The sequence below is a fragment of the Lithobates pipiens genome, unplaced genomic scaffold (assembly GCF_037356315.1).
Source record: "Lithobates pipiens isolate NorthernLeopardFrog02 unplaced genomic scaffold, aLitPip1_a1.2 Scaffold_1, whole genome shotgun sequence".
Lineage (NCBI taxonomy): Eukaryota > Metazoa > Chordata > Amphibia > Anura > Ranidae > Lithobates > Lithobates pipiens.
Window position 1 is genome coordinate 148,950,902 of NW_027507685.1, and position 20,082 is coordinate 148,970,983.

At 42.9% G+C, this 20,082-nt stretch overlaps 1 protein-coding gene across 3 annotated transcripts; it reads left to right on the forward strand.

The window, feature by feature from the left end:
• Positions 1 to 3,892: 3,892 nt before the first annotated feature.
• Positions 3,893 to 13,882, forward strand: ASB6 (ankyrin repeat and SOCS box containing 6). 3 transcript variants are annotated; one of them, XM_077478433.1, is made up of 7 exons: positions 3,893 to 4,040; positions 7,330 to 7,474; positions 8,846 to 9,021; positions 10,217 to 10,323; positions 10,635 to 10,743; positions 11,412 to 11,498; positions 12,872 to 13,882. In XM_077478433.1, the coding sequence occupies exons 2-7, from the start codon at positions 7,353 to 7,355 to the stop codon at positions 13,543 to 13,545; spliced, it is 1,275 nt and encodes a 424-aa protein (XP_077334559.1). In that variant the 5' UTR covers positions 3,893 to 4,040; positions 7,330 to 7,352; the 3' UTR covers positions 13,546 to 13,882. The 3 variants fall into 3 exon arrangements, with proteins under 3 accessions (XP_077334559.1, XP_077334562.1, XP_077334565.1); XM_077478436.1 differs by having other exon boundaries at positions 4,022 to 4,135; XM_077478439.1 differs by lacking the exons at positions 3,893 to 4,040; positions 7,330 to 7,474 and adding an exon at positions 9,985 to 10,106 and having other exon boundaries at positions 8,876 to 9,021.
• The last annotated feature ends 6,200 nt before the right edge of the window (positions 13,883 to 20,082 follow it).

The following is a 20,082-nucleotide window of genomic DNA, read 5'->3' on the forward strand; positions in this document are numbered from 1 at the left end:
ATCATGTCATGTGTTCTGATGAGACCAAGATAAACTTATTTGGTTTAGATGGTGTCAAGTGTGTGTCGGCAACCAGGTGAGGAGTACAAAGACAAGTGTGGCTTGCCTACAGTCAAGCATGATGGTGGGGTTGCATGAGTGCTGCCGACACTGGGGAGCTACAGTTCTTTGAGGGAACCATGAATGCCTAACTGTACTGTGACATACTGAAGCAGAGCATGATCCCCTCCCTTCAGAGACTGGGCCGCAGGTCAGTATTCCAACATGATAACGACCCCAAACACACCTCCAAGATGACCACTTCCTTGCTAAAGAAGCTGAGGGTAAAGGTGATGGACTGGCCAAGCATGTCTCCAGACCTAAACCCTATTGAGCATCTGTGGGGCATCCTCAAATGGAAGGTGGAGAAGCTCCATGCCCAAGAAGGTTAAAGCAGTGCTGGAAAATAATTGTGGCCACACAAAATAATGACAAATTTGGCCCAATTTGGACATTTGCACTTAGGGGTGTACTCACTTTTGTTGCCAGAGGTTTAGGCATTAATGGCTGTGTGTGGAGTTATTTTGAGGGGACAGCAAATTTAAACTGCTATACAAGCTGTACACTCACTACTTTACATTGTAGCAAAGTATAATTTCTTCAGTGTTGTCACATGAAAATATATAATAAAATATTTAGAAAAATGTGAGGGGTGCACTCACTTTTGTGAGATACTGTATTTGTGAAGAATTTTTGCTTTGGGGTCCGCAGTTTGCACTTTGGTCAAAGCTGAAAAACAATGACCTCTCCAGGAACTTTTTTTTTTTAATAGGTTTTGGAAAATGAACAAATGTTTTCCAAGCCCATCTCCAGAAAAGGAGAAATAAAAGGGTTTCATTTCGATGGAAAAGGGATAGAATCTCAGCCAAGTTTTTAGTACCTGTATCTGCATTGAGTGGATCTCCCCCCACTATCAAAGTCACAGACAGCAATAAAACAATGACAGTTATACGGGCGATTTACCAAAGGCACATAGACATTTCACTTTGCAAGGGAAGCTGAACTTTGCATGTGAATTTTCCTAAGAGATTTAGTGAATGGGGTGATGCTCAGCTGACATCATCCAATTATGCGCAGGCAAAAAATTCAGTTTTTTAATTTTCCTTGAGCGTGATTGGGTCTTATTTTCCAAGTGAAATTTCACCACATTCACAAAGCTCTGAGGAAAATTCCCTTTCAAATTAAACAGCCTATTTGCCTTTTGTAAATCAATCCCTCTGTCCTTTCTCCACTTCATTGACTCCTGCTTGTATGGCTGTCTGTGTCTCTTTTAGAAAGATTCTATTTATTTCCTGTCCAAATTGCCACAAAGTTAGAAAATTCCAAGATGTACTCGTGAGGTCACAGAGAGCATTAAAACCCCCAAAACCAAGCTTCTAACCCTTCCCCGCATTATTTACATAGCTCCCAACTGTCCCTGATTTGGAGCAATGTCCCTCTTTGTCCCTCATTTTGGTCTGATCTATAGTTGCATCTAAAATGCACTTTTTATCTTTCAAAATTGTTTCCCAGCACTAAACCTTTCATCAAATTTCTAAATTGCTGCATTTGTAAATGTAAAAACCAATATAAAGGAATAGGAGTGGTAAAAAAAAAAGTCCTTGTGGATTTAATTAACCTTTTTTTCATTCCCATCTCAAAATGTTGGGAGCGATGATTATTCAAAACCTGGAGAAAATTTGGCTGACATTTGGGCTTTGATTCAAGTCTATGTAAAGCCAAAACGGATTTGTTTTGTATGGAGTGCGGATGTCTTAACATCCATGTCAGGTTTTTATTGCTAGACAGAAGTAATGATAAATAGAAATTTGATAAATAAACAAATTAATTAAGCTGAGGTCACTGATCACAAAATAGTGTGTAAATATAAAAATTAAATATGACTGTGCTAAAACACTACTACAGAGCTAGAACAATATTTGTGCAATATGAAAATAAGAAAACAAATCAAAACAATTTAGATAAATGAATCTATCATTGTGCAAAGTAATTATATCTGCAAAACATTCATCGAGTGTCAGTGATCAGTGTTTTGCAGATATAATTATTAATAGTTATTAATTATTATTTATTATTATATAATTATTAATATAATAGATTAATTTTCTTTGATTGTTTTGATTATCTATTTAATTTTCATATTGCACAGATATTGTTCTAGCACTGTAGTAGTGTTTTAGCGCAGTCATATTTATTTTACAGGTTCTTATTGTGGTCTTTGAGCCTGGCAGGGAGATCCACCCTCTCGATTTGTCCCGATGACCATTGTCACCAGGACTGAAAGGGGGGGGGGGGGGGGAATCCAGAATTCTGAGTAGTTAGGGGAAAGGAAATAGAGAGAAATTCTTCCAATGGGTGACAACTGTCAACGAGAGCATTTTACTCACTTCCTTTTAGGTCTACAGAACAGAAAGTGAAGGAAAATGTCCCCCATGGGACACATATGGCAAAAAAAAAAAGTGTCTTAATCTACTTTATCCAAAACTACAAATAAAAAAAAAGTCTACTGTAATATATATATATATATATATATATGCACATTTTAAGACTAATATAAAACAGTACCCGTATTCTTCAGTGTCATCTCAGAATCTATGAGCCATCGCCATCCCCAAATAAAAACATTACTTCCCTCGAGTCTTTAAATTGCATATTGTAGAATGTATTAACAATCCATGATAATATTGGAGTTCCATGGCCATTATCACAGGCTGGTAGGGATATCTGCCTTCTCATACATCAACACTTAGTGCTGGATGTCTGCAAGTGTGTATATATATATATATATATTATTAATTCATATTAGTATATATTATTATCTCTTACAATAGTATATATGAATAATATATACTCATATAAGAGATAATAATATATACTAATATGAGCTAATAACAATATATACTAATATAAGAGATAATAATAATATATACTAATATAATATAAGATATAATAATGCATATACTAGTATGAGATAATAATATAGGAGATAATAATAATATATACTAATATAAGAGATAATAATATATATATACTAATATGAGATAATAATGATCTATACTAATATAATAAATATAACACTATATACTAATATAAGAGATAATATATATATACACACACACACACACACACACACACACATACACACTAATATAAGATATAATAATATATACTAATATAAGAGATAATAAAATATACTAATATGAGATATTATCTCATATTAGTATATATTATTATCTCTTATATTAGTATATATATATATATATATATATATATATATATATATATATATATATATATAATCTCTTAAATTAGTATATATTATTAATATTATTATATCTTATATTAGCATATAGTGTTATATCTCTTATATTAGTATAGATCATTATTATCTCATATTAGTATATATATTATTATCTCTTATATTCGTATATATTATTATTATCTCTTATATTATTATCTCATATTAGTATATGTATTATTATATCTTATATTATATTAGTATATATTATCTCTTATATTAGTATATATTATTATCTCTTAGCTCCTGTCTGTGCCATGCATACAGTTGTCAATCTCTCTATTGCCATCTGCTGCCTGTAGTTTATATTGCAAGCATCTCTACGGTCCCGCCTGTGTCATTCTTTCAGCTGATGGCTCTCCACTGACATCTTGTGGCTTTAGTCTATATTGCACTTATCGCTTGCATTTTCGACGGTGTACTGCAAAGAGCGCTGTCTCTCTACTGCCACCTGCCGCCCGTAGAGTATAGCGCAGGTGGTTATGTACGTGCTCAGCGTGTCGTCTCTGTACTGCCCCCTGCTGTACTCTGCTGTTTAGTACATTCCTCCCCACCACGTGTTCAGCCTGTATGTGTCTGCTGCCATCTGCTGAGCATTGTGCATATCGCATTTCAGCCAAGTCACTCATGGTGCTGATAACTCAGCTACGCCCCCCGCCAAGGTCGCCTTCCGGTTCCGGTTGTGGGAGCCCCGGGGCTGCAGGTGAGAGGGGCTCCGTTCACGGGTGATGTAGGGCAGGCTGCGAGGAAGATCATGAATGGGTCCTGCCCGTGCTTGAGGTGGCCGGCTGTCACATGGTAGGGGAGGAGATTTAGGAGGCAGAAGAGAAGTCCTGGGATGATGACGTCAGGGGAACCTGGGGGAGGGGAGGTGTCCTCTCTGGGGGGGCTCCTCCTCCACCTGACCACCCCTTCCTATACATGCTCAGTACATAGGATGTGTTATTATTATACACATCACATTGCTGGTACGCCCCCTATAGGTTGCAGAAAGAGAATCCTCCCTGGTCACCTTCAGTGGGCAGTGCCACTGCCAAACACAGTCTCACCCCAATCAGGGCTTACAATGCAGACATGTGTGGTGCAGGTGACCTCTCTGCTCCCAGACACCCTCAGCAAAGTCACCCACTGCAGATCAGATGTCGGGTGTAAACGAGCCCTAAGGGTCCAATCACACGAGGCGCTTTAATGCGAGTACTTGGTTTCCCAGGACAGGGATGGGCAGATGTTGCATGAGTCCCATTCATTTCTGCTGGCATACGCCGCCAATTAACATATATTTCATTTTTTTTAGCTATTGATATCAGCCAGAAACTTACCGATATTGGTCAGACCTCTCCCTCGGCGCTCACTGTGGTCTTTGCTAATCTGCCAGCAGTGTGGCGGGCAGCAGAGAGATTACATCACCGCTCTTCTGCCCCTAGAACAGGGCCACATAGGCTGCTCTTGACAGAGCCACACCCGCTGGTCGTGCAGAGAGATAGTTACATCATCTCTCACTGCCCACATGTGGAAGTTTACCCGCTAGGATGCCACTGGGGAAAGGCTGCCCCTAGTCCTTGTCCTCCTCCTTGCATTTGGGGACCCTCACCCCAACATGTGGGTCCCCGAATGCACCCAGTGCGCTCAGGGACTTGCATGTCATATTAGGACACAATGGCTGTGAAGCCACATGTCTCAATAGAAATTAATGGGATGCTGGCACGGGGATGAACACCTGCCCATCCTGGGAAAAATTGGACCCGCACTGAAGTACTTCATGGGAATGGACCTTAATTGTTATGTTCCCTAAGGCTGGATTCACACCTATGCCGTTTTAGTGCTTTCTGTATTTTTCAGATTTACACTGCAATCCATTTACCATGGTTTCCTATGGAACACGTTCCGTAGTTCAAATCTTCTATAGTGGGCCTTCCCCTAGCTACTGGATGCTCCCCAGACTGTCTGTCATCAAGCACTATGATAATAGCTGCTGCTACTGAGAAAAGCTGCACCACCCACCTGCCTTCTCCACCATTCACGTTGCTGATATTATCACATGATGGGGGGGGGTGTTACTAAAACTGGTGCAGCTTTGCATAGTAACCAATCGACTTTCAGATTTTATTTCCACAGCCTAACTGAACAAGCTGAATTTAGAAGCTGATTGGCTACCATGCACAGTTGCACCAGTTTTAGTAAATCTACCCCACTCCATCACATTCTGTGAATGGGTGTTGGAGATCCTGTCATTCAACTTCCCCATTCTTTCATACAACCCAATAGGAGGAAATGAACAGGCGCTCCATGATTGGAGAATAAGAAGTTGCTTGTCTCTTTGGTGAATAGGAACAAGCTAGGTGAATGAACCCATAGGGAATCGATCAGCTACAACATGTGAGCTCATCATTACAAGGTAAGGCAAACAAACAACACAGGGAACAGAACTACACTAATACCTAGTAAAAACAACAAAACATTTTAGTATGTACAATTTTTTTTAGTGCTACATAACAGCCTCCTGTCTGCGGAGGTAAGTGGGGCAACTTTTCTCAGCAGCAGCTGCTCGTAAAGTGATTGTAAACCCCTCAAATAAAAATAAACAAAGCATATGCTTCTATAGTGTGTATATGTCTCAGTGCAAAGCACCTAGTGTGCATTCAGGATAGAATTGTGTGCATCCAGGAGACTATTAGATATTCTGTATGCATTTAAATGAGTAAATTAAGGTGAATGCAGGCAAACCAAAGAAAGACGGGAGGCCGTTATGAATATAGCACTAAAAAAAATTGTACGTACTAAAATGTTTTGTTGTTTTTACTAGATATAAGTCCCTTTTACACTGAGATGCCACCAGCGCCAGCTATTTTTAGCTCCACTTTACCATCATTTTAGTGGCCGAAAAGGGGTTAAATCCACCTGCAAAATGCCACTGGAGCAGCGTTTTGCTGGCGGTATCGCATCTGCCTCGTTGATTTCAATAGGGAGGAGCGGTGAGTTCACCGCTCCAAAGAAGCTGCTGGCAGGACCTTTTCTGACACCCTGCCAGCGCACCGATCCAGTGTGAAAGCCCTCAGGCTTTCACACTGGAGTGAATGGAGCCGCTGTTTTAGGGCGTTTTGTAGGCGCTATTATTAATGCTCCAGAGTGAAAGGGATCTTAGTGTAGTTCTGTTTCCTGTGTTGTTTGTTTGCCTTACCTTGTAATGATGAGCTCACATGTTGTGGCTGCAGCTTGTGGTGTCATGGCTGATCGATTCCCTGTGTCTATGGGTTCATTCACCTAGTTTGTTCCTATTCGCCAAAGGATCACAATCCATGGCTCACCGTCACAGATGTGGCAGTGCTAATGTGATGAAAACACTGCATGTTAATCTCTCTGGTAATTGTTCCGCCTGTCTGTGTCAGATCTAATTACTGTTTAGCTCTCACCTGCACCAGGTCATGCATTAACCTGTGCAGTGCCATGCCGCATGTTTGAAAACAAACAAACGTATCTTCACCATGGCCTCATACTAATGTTGCCAACTATCACTCCACGATGTACCATACATTGCTGTAGTTGTGTTCCTGATAAACCCAACAATATGGAAGGCAGCTTAGGGGAATGAATACAGCCTCTTGCATGTATACCTGAAAACTGCACAGCAGTGGATTGTCTAGTCTATTTATTGTTCCTTCACTCCACTGGCCCTGTATATGGTGACAACTGCTGAATCATATTGGTTAGGGCTGTATGTAGCTGATTTAGGAAAGAAAGCTAATTGAGCCTGTAGGAACCAAATAACATGCATCAAGGTCACTATGTTGTTGGAATTTTTTATATACACACACAGTATATACTTTATAATCTCTGTGTTTTGAAGTTTACGTGTCACAAAGAGGAAAAAAAAAATATACAGACATTTATTTAAGAAACAAGATAAACTAAAAGTGTACAGTGAAGGTGCACATGGCTGATTGCTAACGTTGGTCTTTGTTTATAACCACCAATTTGTATTCTGCTTTGGACAGAGTGAAAACACGAAGCTCCCAGAATGCCTTTCCTCCACGGCTTCCGGAGGATAATCTTCGAATACCAGCCACTGGTAGATGAGCTGCTTGGTGCGGTAGGCATACAAGACCCAGATCAGGCAGAAGAGGCACCAGACACTGCCAGGTACACAACACACTGCAGTATAATAAAGAAGAGCTAATGAAAAATGTTTAAAACATTCTTTACTGCCATTATATATTCATGACAAATCATATTATGTATTAAAAAAAAATGTAAAATAAGAAAAATGATTATAATATCTTTCCTATAGTTCCCTGCACCGTGGGCACCAGGCTAGAAGAGGAAGGTTATTCACCATAACATAATCAGACAGTCTATACATATAAAATAAGCTTGGCAGCCTTTAAAAATGTAATGTACAGAAATATACAAGCTAGCTCTCTTTCATATGGGTAGTCCGCCTGACGGATTCAGCTGTACTCAGCAGGGGATCGATCTGCTGAGCAGGTGAATGACAGATCCATCTCTTCTCACTGTGCTGAGATGGACCCGTCGGAGCCCCACTCTCCCCTATGGGGAGATCAAATGAAAACAGGCTGCCCGTTTTCATCTGATCCAATGTGCGATACGGATGACCTTCACGGACAGGATCGGATATCGGCAGATGTTACCGCTGACATCCATAGGAGTGACTAGAGTGTCCGATCAGGTCCGCCTGAAAAACTGACAGGCGGAACTAACCGGAAAGCCCATGTGAAAGGGGCCTTAGTACATTAACCCATAGTAGCAAGTCTTGCACCTTTTAATCTGTGTAGTGCAGTCAGAACAACTGGCAGCTGGGGCGCAATTTTTTTTTGAAGAAAAACATCAATTGCAGCCACTGTACCAATCAAACGCTGCCAGTGTGACCCCCACCCACTTGCCGTCTGTCTGGCACTTACCCTGTCTTGGTGGGGCAGCAGGTGACGGCGATGAGCGGGGTCCTTCATGCATCTCCTGATAGGCGTCCAATAACAGCGCCTGTCGTTTTAAGCCAATCAGGTGACAGGTAACAGACCCGAGCACCTGATTGGTGGAGAGGCGGTTCAGTGTAACACAGCTGTGTGATACTCCACATTGCTCTCTGCATTTTACAAATGATATATAAAATGCAGGTGAATTGTGGAGTAAACACGGTGTGTCCTGTTGATAGCGGTATCTACTCCCTGTTTTAAATCCAAGCTTTAAAGTTGCTAAACACATCACCAGAGGCGACTGAGGAGAACCAAGATGGCGGCGTGGGACACCAGCTGTCACACCCAAACAGCGGCTCACTGCAGGACAACACTGGATCCGCTAGGCAGGTATGTTTTTTGAAGAGAACCCCACATAACAGATGTGATGAGCGGAGAAAAAGCCGGCAACAAGTGAAGTTCCTCCTTACTTTGTTAGTTACCATGCCAGTATGAAATCCATCACAAATATGTGGTTGTGCATAAAACGTACATAGCTTTTTGTACATCACATTTTTCTTTTGTTCTGATTTGCCCTCAGTTACCTGGTCGAACACAATGACAAGTTTCTAGCTTTGAATGAACTTCTGGAGAGGCACTCTGACTCGGCCTATTACAAGGATGGGATAAGTTACTCTCTGCTAAAGGTGGCTGAACTGGGACTGGTCCCTGCTGCTGAAATCCTCCTGCAATACGGGGCTGACCTTAGCTTTGAGGGTAAGTATTCAAAATTGTTTGAACAATAAATATATTTAAAGTGGTTTTAAAGGCTGAAGGTTTTTGAGTATTGGGGGGGCTGCTGAACTCAGAAGATGTTTTACCTTCATGCATTCTGTAAGATAAAAACAAAACTTTCTGTGTTCAGCAGCCTCCTCTTGATCCAGCGATGTACAGAGAGTTTTGGCTATGCCCGGACTCCCTCTCCTCATTGGCTGAGCTAGTTATTGATGTTTACAGAGGAAATTTAAACTGGCAGGTTATAATAGGATTCTGGTACAGCTCTCAGGGGATAGCAGCAAAAAGGAAAACTGAAAGTTTATATTTACAGCCTTGCATGATTTTCACAGATATATTCTTATCTCCCATTCAGCCAGAAATGGATACAGAGGATAACAAAGCTGTAGTGTAGAGTTAGTGCAATGTGGATAAGTTCACCTTTTGTATAAAAAAAAAAAAATGTACATCTTTTTGCAGGTAAAAAAAATTGGCATTTAATTTTTTTTTTTTTACTAGTAGCCTGCAAAGGATTGTATCTGCAATCAGCAGATTGCAGGTGCAATGCAGGTCTTTTGCAGACTGTTAGTGTAAGCTTCCTGCTTGTACCCCCGATATGAGCAAGCAGTTACAGAATGACATGAAGCGTCAATGAACTACCTAGAGCACTCAACAGCTCCCTGGTAGTTCATCGAGAACTACAAACCGCTGCATAGGTTGTCTGTACTTGTAGTTCTAAAGCCCCATACACACTATCAGATTTTCTGCTGTTTTTTTTTTTTCCTTCAGATTTACTAAAACTATATAATATGAGGTCAAACCTTAGGAGTTTCAATGTGCATGTAATCAGGCAGGCCCTTGCACTACATGGTTTTGGTAAATCTGAAGACAAAAATCAGCAGAAAATCTGAGAGTGTGTATGGGGCTTTACATTCACATAACGTAATGTTGTTCTTACATTCACAGCTGTCCCAATGGGGAATGGGGGGCTGCTGCAACAGTAACATGTTAAAAATTACACCCTGAATATGGCTGCAGTATGTTACAAAAGTTAAACTTATCCATCAAATATCACTTTACCTGCACAGGTATGGGTTCTCTTGCATGCTTATTTATTGATGACTGACACAGCTCTTGTACAGGGTGAATGGTCACACAAACTGGATGTTTTAACCTTTCTTACTGTTGTTTCTTCCAGATCCAGTGACGTATTACACAGCTCTACACATCGCAGTGCTGAGAAACCAGCCTGACATGGTGGAGCTGCTGGTGCAGAAAGCAGCTGATATTAACAAAAGGGATCGGGTAAGACATAGTCTTTTATTCTTTATATATTTTTTACCTGGCTGTATTGCAAGTAAGGCTTCATTCATGCAGGTGCATAAACCCGTACCTCAGTGCGTAGGGGTGTGTTTATGTGCTTGGGGATTGGCAGGTGTTGAGTGCAGCCAGCCTATCAAAATCCATGACATGCTGAGAGAGGCAGCGGTTGTACAGATCATAACACACGCCAGCGGTTACATCTCTAAAGGAAAGGAAGTGAAGAATTCTTCAGTATATGTGCTTGATATCTAGAGAGTAGACATATGACCATCTTGCATATTCTTTGGTTTCAGATTCATGAAAGTAGCCCTCTGGATTTGGCAAGCGAGGAGCCAGAAAGACTGCCCTGCCTTCAGCGACTACTGGACCTCGGCGCTGATGTGAATGCAGCTGACAAAAATGGTCAGTGAGTGACGCTGCTGCCACCCTGAGACGGGATTGGAAATGAAATGTTTACAATTACAATTTTCTTAGTGTGACTTTATAGTTCTCAAACTGGACTCTGTAGTTTGCAGCTTAAAGTGGTTTTATATCCAGTGAAGTGAACAGCGTCAGATGATACACAGGGAGTAAGGGAGGGTTATAACCCCTAAGGTTTATTTTTGCCATCTGTGTCCCATTGTGGAGATGTCATTTCCTGTCCCATAGCCAAAACAGGAAGTGAGAGGAAATCCCTGGTTGTTACTAGCACTAGTGTCCCCATTGGAAGATATCCTCACTGTTCCTGTTCAGATTTGTTGATAACAGTAAACAGGACGTATAGTGAGAGTGAACCTTCCTAATGGGGGTACAGACTTCACTAAAAGCCTGACAGGGGTTCTATCTGAAACTTAAAAAAAAATTCTCCTTTATTTTTACTTCATCTTTTTTTTGCATTCCTATTTTATAGTCCAGAGGTAAGTTTAGAATCTTTGGGTGGTCATCTTTGATCTGCAACTGGAATAGAAATGAAATCGCTCTGACCCACGGATGTGGGTTTCAAAGCCACATTCAGTGTGAATCAGGGCTAAAGGCCTGTTGGTGTTCCTTTTTTATTTATTTTTTTGTTTTTGTTTCACTGCTTTTTCCAGGCAAGACAGCACTGCTTCACGCCCTGGCCAGCAGCGATGGAGTTCAGATCCACAACACTGAAAATATCAGGCTCTTGCTGGAAGGAGGTAAGTGGCTCGTCACTGGAGAAGTTTGCCATGGTTTTTGTGTTCGTTTAATGGCGCTGAGATCCCAGGGAGATCTCCCTGTGAAGATTCCTGATCTCAGCATGTCCTAGCGAGCAGATCTGAACCAGGAAAATACTGTGTTCCATTAATGCAATGGCATCTATTCATTCTCCTTCATAAACCTCTGTCAATCAACATTATGTAAGAAGGGGACTGGAATAGACACAGAGACTGTGAGTGTGACAAATGCTGGGTTGCATATTTAGCTTGTCAGTTCAAGGAGTAGAGGGTCAAATGTTAATTGGTTCTCGTTAGTAATTTGTTACAACTTCTAATTTAAAAAAAATATTTTAGCTTTGTAGCTAAAGGAATTCTCACCAGGTGAACTATATAGCAATATAATGCCTGTTGCAGGAGATGGTTGTAAGTGGAGTTCAAGCTGTGCACAGATTTCTTGCTAAAGGATCAGTTCCGCTTTTGGGAAAAATTAATAAATGTACATATTTTTGCAGAAAAAAACGTGCGTTTGTTTTTATTTTTTCCCTAAAGAGTTTGAAATGCATTGCACCCGTGATTAGGAGTGCAATGCCAGACTCCTGGATCTGATACAAGCTGGAGGGCTTGTGATTGAGCTATTAACCACTCATCAGCGACCTAGAGGGGTGTTCTGTACATAGATTAAGTACAGAATGTAATTGTCTTGCTTGTAAACAAACAGTTGAACGTTTTTTATTTCGCCATATGGGTGTCCTCCAGATGCTATAATTTCCTCCCATAGTGTATTAAGTGGAGCTCCACCCCAGGCCACTAACACATTTGGTATTTTTGGGGGGGGGGGTACCTGGTTTATGACAAGTTCCAGCTGAGATTGCCAATGGCGATCTGAGTCGGAAGATCGGCCCCCTCTTTCCCCCGCAGTCTTCTGGGACACATCACAGGTCCCAGAAGACTGCAGGACCATACGCAAGTACAGCACAGTAGGAAACAGGCTGTGAAGCTGTTAGGCTACACTTCCTGTTTCCCCTACCAGAGATGGCGGCGCCTGCACCCGAAACCGTTTAAAGAATTGGCTCGGGTGAGGACATCACTAGATAGGTAAGTGTCCTTATATTAAAAGTCAGCAGCTACAGTATTTGTAGCTGCTGACTTTTATTTATTTTTTTAGGGGGTGGAGCATGGAGCTCCTCTCTAAGATACTGGTAGACTAGTTTGATGTCATTATATAATTGGTAGCTGCCAAGCTCCTTCGGAGGTAGAGGCTGATATGAATGGGTCTACCTGTTTTTTTGAAGCACTGAAGAATCTTTAGCTTAATGCAAATGAATACAATTTAAATTCTAGGTGTAGCAATCTATTGTTTTTTCCCTTTGCAGGTGCTGATGTAAAGGCCACCACAAAGGACTGTGACACCGTATTCTCCAGTATCATCTTTCTGTTAGGGGAGACGGTAGGATCTGACAAAGAAGAGGCCAAGCTGATCAATACCTTCTGCTTCCGGGTCAGCCGCCTCCTTATGGCCCACGGGGCTGACCCCAGCGACTGCCCATCTCATGAGTCCCTCACCCACACATGTCTCAAGAACTTCAATCTCCACTTCCCTCTCTTGCGCTTTCTGCTGGAGTCCGGCGCCTCTTACAACTGCTCTCAACATGGTCCTTCCTGCTGGTCCGGCTTCCACATCATGTTTGATAGGCTCTGTTCTTACCTGGGAAGCTGTGAAGACTGTGACTCCCTGGAACTGCTGAACAAAGCAGAAATTGTGCTGGACCTCATGATAGCCCAGTCTCCTCTCATCTCCCTGCCCAGGAACTTTGAAGTAAACCCAGCTAGCTGCAGTGTCCATGCAGATAGAGTGACTGTCCTATACCAGTCCCTGAAACAGCTGGAGCAATCACCTCCTTCCTTAAAGCACTTGTGCAGGGTCTTTATTCGCCAGAGGCTCAGGCCATGGCCTGTAGATGTAAAGGTGAAGGCTCTTCCCCTACCAGACAGGTTGAAATGGTACCTCCTCATTCACACCACTTCCTCCTCAGAGGATGATCTATAGCAGTCTGGCCTTAAAAGACTCTACGCCAAGCTTAGGCAACCTGTGGAGGTCCAACTTCCAGCATGCTTTGGAGACTGACGGGTGGTCTAAGCTGGTGTTACCCTGTTCTATGATTCCGTGTGTTGGTGACACAACATAACCATTTTGGCTTCCATAGCACAGAGACTCCCCCCCCCCCATCCTGCGGATCTCTCCTGTGTATAATGTTATCTTTGTTAATTGAAGGCTGATCCATTTCACTGATGCTTGTGCTGTCATTGCATGTGTCACATTCCCCCATAGCCAAACCACTTGAACATCCTATTTATTCCAATAAACAGTCATTTTCTGTAGGGTACTTTTATATCTATCGGAGAGTTTCAATTACCTGACTAGGTCACCTCCAGTGGTAAACCTGACATGACAGCTGTATATGAAAAGTAAGACATGGAAGTAATTTTGTATGAAATAATGCCTTTGAAAACGTTAATTTTATGAGGTCGCACTTGTGCAAGAGTCATAATCTTATACAGTGTTCTGTGAAGCTGTCAGCTTGTAGTTCTCAATGAACAATCGGGGGGCTGTTGAGCACTGCAGTAGTTCATTGAATCTTCCTGTCAGTGTGTGTCTGCCCATATCGGAGGTACAGACAGTCTGCAGGACTGTGGCATTACACCTGTGACCTGCTAATCCTAAGTGCAATGCTTTACGGGTCCCTAACAAAAAATAATAATAAATGCAATTTTTTTTTTTATCTGCAAAAAAAAGTGCATTTATAATTTTTTTGGCAATGTGAACTTTTGCTTTAAAGTTTAACTACAGCCAAAACTTTGTTAGGAAAGCTGGAATTCTCCTTTAATTTATTTTCATCCCCTTTCAGCGCTGTCACACTTTGAATGACAGTTGTGCAGTCATACAACACTGTGCCCAGTTGTGACATTTTTATCTTTTTTTTTTTCCCCCAGACAAATATAGCTATTTATTGGTGTATAACACACCCTTTTTCACCCTGAAAATCAGGTGCAAAAAGCGTGTACGTTATACGCCGATACTGCAATTTGGGCTGCCTAGGAGGGAACCGGGAGGGGGTGGGAAGGGCGCCGTAAGATACAGTACAGGGAGAATCTCCTGTTTACTCAGCGGCCTCTGTAATGGGAAGTCCCATCTGGCAGATTCTCGCTGTATGTAATCTGATAGCGCTCGTCCCATCCACCTCCCTGTCCCCTCCGAGGCAGCAGTAAGAGTTGAGGCAGATGGGCATTGATCAAGCTGCAATGGTGAGGCTGCATTGATGGGCACTGACCCTTATTTTGCTTCAAAGTTCATTATTTTTTTTTTTTTTTTAAGGTTTCCTTAAACTTCCCTCCTAAAACAAAGGTGCATATTATATGCCAATAAATACGGTAATCACTGCTGGGTTTTTTTTCTGTTTGTTTTTTATGGTTTGCTAAATAAACAAAAAAAAAAAAAAACTTAAAATTTCAAAGAGACAAAAAAAAGTTTTTCATAGTTTGTTAAAAAATTTAGCAAACGGGTAATTTTACACCTTCACTATAATCCGTGTTCTGAATCAGTGTGATGTCCCTTTCACACAAGCTGGTTATGCCAATAACCAGCTTGTGTTTACATCGTGATCAGCTGTGATTGGACACAGCTGATCATATGATAAAGAGCCACGGATTCACTCTTTACCCGGATCTGTGATCAGCTGGGTCTGGAGTACGCAGGCCACCCACACACCTCAATCACAGGAGGACATCATTTGACCCTCTCAGAACTGGTGGGCCGCGCTGTAGCTGTCAATCCGGCTACAGCGTGGTTGGCAAGTGGTTAATTTGTTGGTGCCAAGCTGGCTGGCTTAAAAAGTATCAGGCTGTGCGTTTCTCAGCCATTCAGGAGAAGTCTTGTATTTTTTTTTTTTATCAATGAACTGATTGTCTGCCGTGGACAGGCAGGTAGATGACATCAGAGGAAGCCTTACATTCATTGATACAACTACAGCAGCACAGTGGTGTGGTTAGCACTCTCACCTCGCTGGTTCAAATCCCAACCACGACACTACTAGTGTGACCACGTGTCCGGGATTGTCCCTTAATTATGATCTTTGTCCCGTGTCCCGGGCACCTTCATTCCGGGACAATACCGTGTCCTGGAATGAAAAAAAACAAAAAAAAAAAAAACGGTCCACCTCTGCCACTCTGATATAGTTACACAGTCACTGTCACACTCATCTGCAGAACTGGTTGCTAGGCTAGGGCCGCCCCACGTCTAGCAACCAGTGACGTTGGCTCGGCTGACACTGGGATCCACCCACCTCCTCTTTCCTTCTCCTCCTCCAGCTAGCAGCAGCAGAGAGAGAGACCAGCCAGGCACACCAGAGCGCCGAATCACCAGGATCCAGCCTGTGTCCACTGCTGCCCAGTCAGTGCCAGTGAGTCCCGACTCCCAGGGGCACCCACCACCACCGCCCCCGACTAGTCCCGCTGCCCACAGCCGCTACAAGGGAGCGGAGCACATTGCCTGGCCAATTTCTCCAGTCCAGTTCTCCTGAGCCTCCTCCCGCCCACGAGGGCTGCGAATTTTGAGCTGTCACTGCGCCAGACAAACTTCCAGGACTAGGTTAGTGTTTGTTCATGTGGCAGCAAATATCATTCATGACAGTGATACAGCAACTTGCTGGGAAATTCTTGTTTAGTCACTATTCAATTATTAACCACTTAAGCCCCGAACCATTTTGCTGGACAAAGACCAGAGCACATTTTGCGATTCACCATTGCTTTAACTGACAATTGCGCAGTTGTGCGACGTGGCTCCCAGACAAAATTGACATCTTTGTTTTTCCACAAATAGAGCTTTCTTTTGGTGGTATTTGATCACCTCTGCATTTTTTATTTTTTGCGCTATAAACAAAAATAGAGCGACAATTTGGAAAAAAAAAACACATTACTGTTTACTTTTTGCTATAATAAATATCCCCCAAAAATATATAGAAAAAATGTTTTTCCTCAGTTTAGGTCGATACGTATTCTTCTACATATTTTTGGTAAAAAAGAATCCCAATAAGCGTTTATTGATTGGTTTGCACAAAAGTTATAGCGTTTACAAAGTACAGGATTGTTTTATGGCTTTTTTATTATCTTTTTTTTTTTTTTTTTACTAGTAATGGCGGTGATCTGCAATTTTTATCAGGACTGCGACATTATGGCGGACACGTCAGACAATTTTGACACATTTTAAAAAAAATTGGCAAAAAAAGTATCAAAAAACATATTTTTTTGGGTGGGCGCAGGTGCGTCCCTGAATAGTAATTTGGAAATGTGGTCACCCTAGACACTACCTACCTGGAGTTTGCATGTTCTCCCTGTGCCTGCGTGGGTTTCCTCCCACAATCCAAAGACATGCAGGTAGGTTAATTGGCTTCTGTCCAAAATTGGCCCTAGTATATGAATGGGGACCTTGGATTGTAGGCTCTTTGAGGGTAGGGACTGATGTGAGTGTTCAATGTACAGGGGCAATTGTAGACACTCACTCAGGTTGAACTGGATGGACTGGTGTCTTTATGAAAGACACGGCTTCTCGAGTGGCTGAGAAGCATGCAGCCCGATTCTTTTTATTTCCGGCAGCAGTGGGGAAAATGACCAATACTGCTACCAGAACACAGCACCGGGAATGGAAATAGCTTGTTTGGGCCTACTTCGCCCAGACCCAACTATTTAAAGTGATAGGAACATTGACATTCTACCGGACTGCTGGGAATTATTAAAGTTCCAACAGATTTTAAATTATATCTGTGTCTTCAAGGGAATTTTTTTTTTTTTTTAATTAGTTAGTTGCTTTGTCAAATGTGGCATTTAGTTTGCTGGCCAAAAAAAAAAGTATTACTAAACCCACAACCATAAAATCAGTCTGTATATGCAGTAAAGCATGCTTGTTATAATCGCTGTGGAATCTAAGGGGTTAATCCTCAGCATTGTGTAAAAAGACTGATCCTGTCTACTCTGATCCTCTCCTCCTTCCACTGTTCCCAATCTATCTCCTGCTAGCACAGAGGCTTTGGAGTCACTTATGCTCAGTTTGGTGTGTATTGCTATAGGTTTTTTTGTTCTTTTTCTTGGGAGGGTGCATGTGATCGATAAAGGGCCAATCAGCACTGTCAAGACAGAAGAGGGTCAGGAGTCCTGCAGCCTCCAAGGATGGTCAGAGGAGAGTGAGAACTCCTACAAGCTTTACCCAGACACTGATAGAAGTCACAAGACTGCTATATACTGCTGATGAGAAGAAGTATTTAGAAGCTTATATTACTAAAATAATTGCATTTCTGTGTACTGTGGGAGACCAGATATAGTGAACGCAGGCTCCTGGGTTTAGTAACACTTTAATTTTGGTCTCATACCACAGAGTCATCTTGCAGCCACATGAGAGGAAAGTTGCTGTGTGAGATTTTGTTAAGTTACAAATCAAGTTTTTCCTCTCTCCAAGCTCAACCATTGAGGGTGTAACGCCTTCTGGGTTGTCATAGGGCTCTAGTTGGTCCCTCTCACTAGTCTCCTCCTTGTAGTGCCACGTTTAGTAGACAGCGTCTTCACCAATTTACAGCTGTGCCATACTTACTATTCTTAAAGCAGAGGTCCAGCCATTTTTGTGTTTATTAAAAGTCAGCAGCTACAAAAAGTGTTGCTGCTGACTTTTAATAAACACTCACCTGTCCCATGATCCAGCGGTGTACTCACCCCTGCCGTTTTCACCCCGTGTTCTCCCTCAGCAGCACCGGCATCTCCACTATGGGCACCCGGCAGTGACAGCTTGCGGTTTCACAGCCAGCTGCCCAGCGCAAATGCGTGAGCGGTCCCAAAGTCTTTTAGGACCTGTCATGTGTCCCAAAAGACTTTGGGAAGGAGAACTTCTGCTTCCAATCGCCTAAGATGACCAGAATGTAAGTGGGAGTGGGTACCTGCTCCCCCTCCTCCCCAAAAGCTGTTTCACAAACAGGAGCTGGGTAGGAGGCCTTAATGCAGAAGCTACACTTTTGGGTGGAACCCTGCTTTAAAGTGGATGTAAACCCTCACATATACGCAGTGACGTGAACAGCCTCAGATGATACACTGAGAGTAAACAAATCTCCCTACATAAGTTGTACATGTGTATCTGCTGTCTTCTGCTTTATATACTGTTTAGAAAGGTCAGATCAGTTAGATTTTCTCTTCCTGTTCAGCTCTGCAGTGAAGTCTGGTCCTACAGCTGATTGGAGGAAAGGCGCACACACACCCCCTCTCTGCATAGGTAGAGACTTTCTGCTCTGTTGAATAGTTCAGGGCTCTTCTATTTATAGCATCCTCCCCAACACAAAGCTCAGGCTGCTTTTATCATATGTGATGGAGAACTTGTCAGGAGTTATCAGACTGATAACAGAACAGAGCAGGACAAAGCTTTGGGACATAGTGCTTAGAAGAAAGATAACAAAACTGCAGATATATGTGCCCAGCTCCAATTTCATGAATCGGGTTAACATCCACTTTAACCAGTTGCCGACCGCCGCACGCCGATGTACGTCGGTAGAATGGCACGGGCAGGCATAAGGACATACATGTACGTCCCTTGCCTCCCGCGGGTCGGGGGCCCGATCGGGCCCCCGCCCGGTGCCTGCGGCGGTCGGTTTTCGTCCGGGAGCGATCCGGGACGAGGGGGCGGCCATTCATTCATGGCCACCCCCTCGCGATCGCTCCCGACGAATAGAAATCCCCGGTGACATCACTTCCTCTCCTGTAATGTAAACACAGGAGAGGAAGTGATGTATTCTCTCCTCCGTGTCGGTATTTTTCGTTCCGACACGGAGGAGAGCGGATCGGTGAGTTGCACCAACACTCTACACACACAGTAGAACATGCCAGGCACACTCACACCCCCCCTTTACCCCCCGATCACCCCCCCAATTACCCCTGCCCCCCAGTCACAGTGACACCAATGTCATTTTTTTTTTTGCATTGGTGTCATTTGTGACTGTAATAACTGTTAGGGCAGTTAGGGTTAGCCCCCTTTAGTTCTAATGTACCCCCCTAACCCCCCCAATAAAGGTTTAACCCCGTGATCACCCCCCGTCGCCAGTGTCACTAAGGCTGGGTTCACATTGCAGCGGTTTATGAGAACGAATGTGATTCGCACCGCACTGCAGTGCAAATCACATCCGATCTCTGTGCGATTCGAGTTCAGCCATTCGCCGCACCCGCCGCAAATTCGCACGGGACCCTTTTTTTGGCCCGCAGCAGAATCGGATCGCATGGGTGTTCACACCATGCGATCCGAGTTTGCAGATCGCACTGCGATATGCGAACTGATCTGGGGGTGTCAGTAACATTTCACTGACACTCCCAGCAGTTCGCATAGGGCAGTGTGAACTGCCGCCGGGAGGCATGCGATGCAGGAACCCGCCGCGGATTCGCGGCGTTTCCGCATCGCTCCAGTGTGAACCCAGCCTAATAAGCGATCATTTTTCTGATCGCCGTATTAGTGTCACAGGTGACGCTAGTTAGGCAGGTAGGTATTTAGGTTCGCCGCAGCTTT

Bases quoted from the DNA above. Each gene is read 5' to 3' on its own strand.
- ASB6 (XM_077478433.1), top strand. From the start codon at position 7,353: ATGCCTTTCCTCCACGGCTTCCGGAGGATAATCTTCGAATACCAGCCA. The intron at 7,475-8,845 runs GTACACAACACA...ATTTGCCCTCAG, and splicing joins GAGGCACCAGACACTGCCAG to TTACCTGGTCGAACACAATG. The intron at 9,022-10,216 runs GTAAGTATTCAA...TGTTTCTTCCAG, and splicing joins GGCTGACCTTAGCTTTGAGG to ATCCAGTGACGTATTACACA.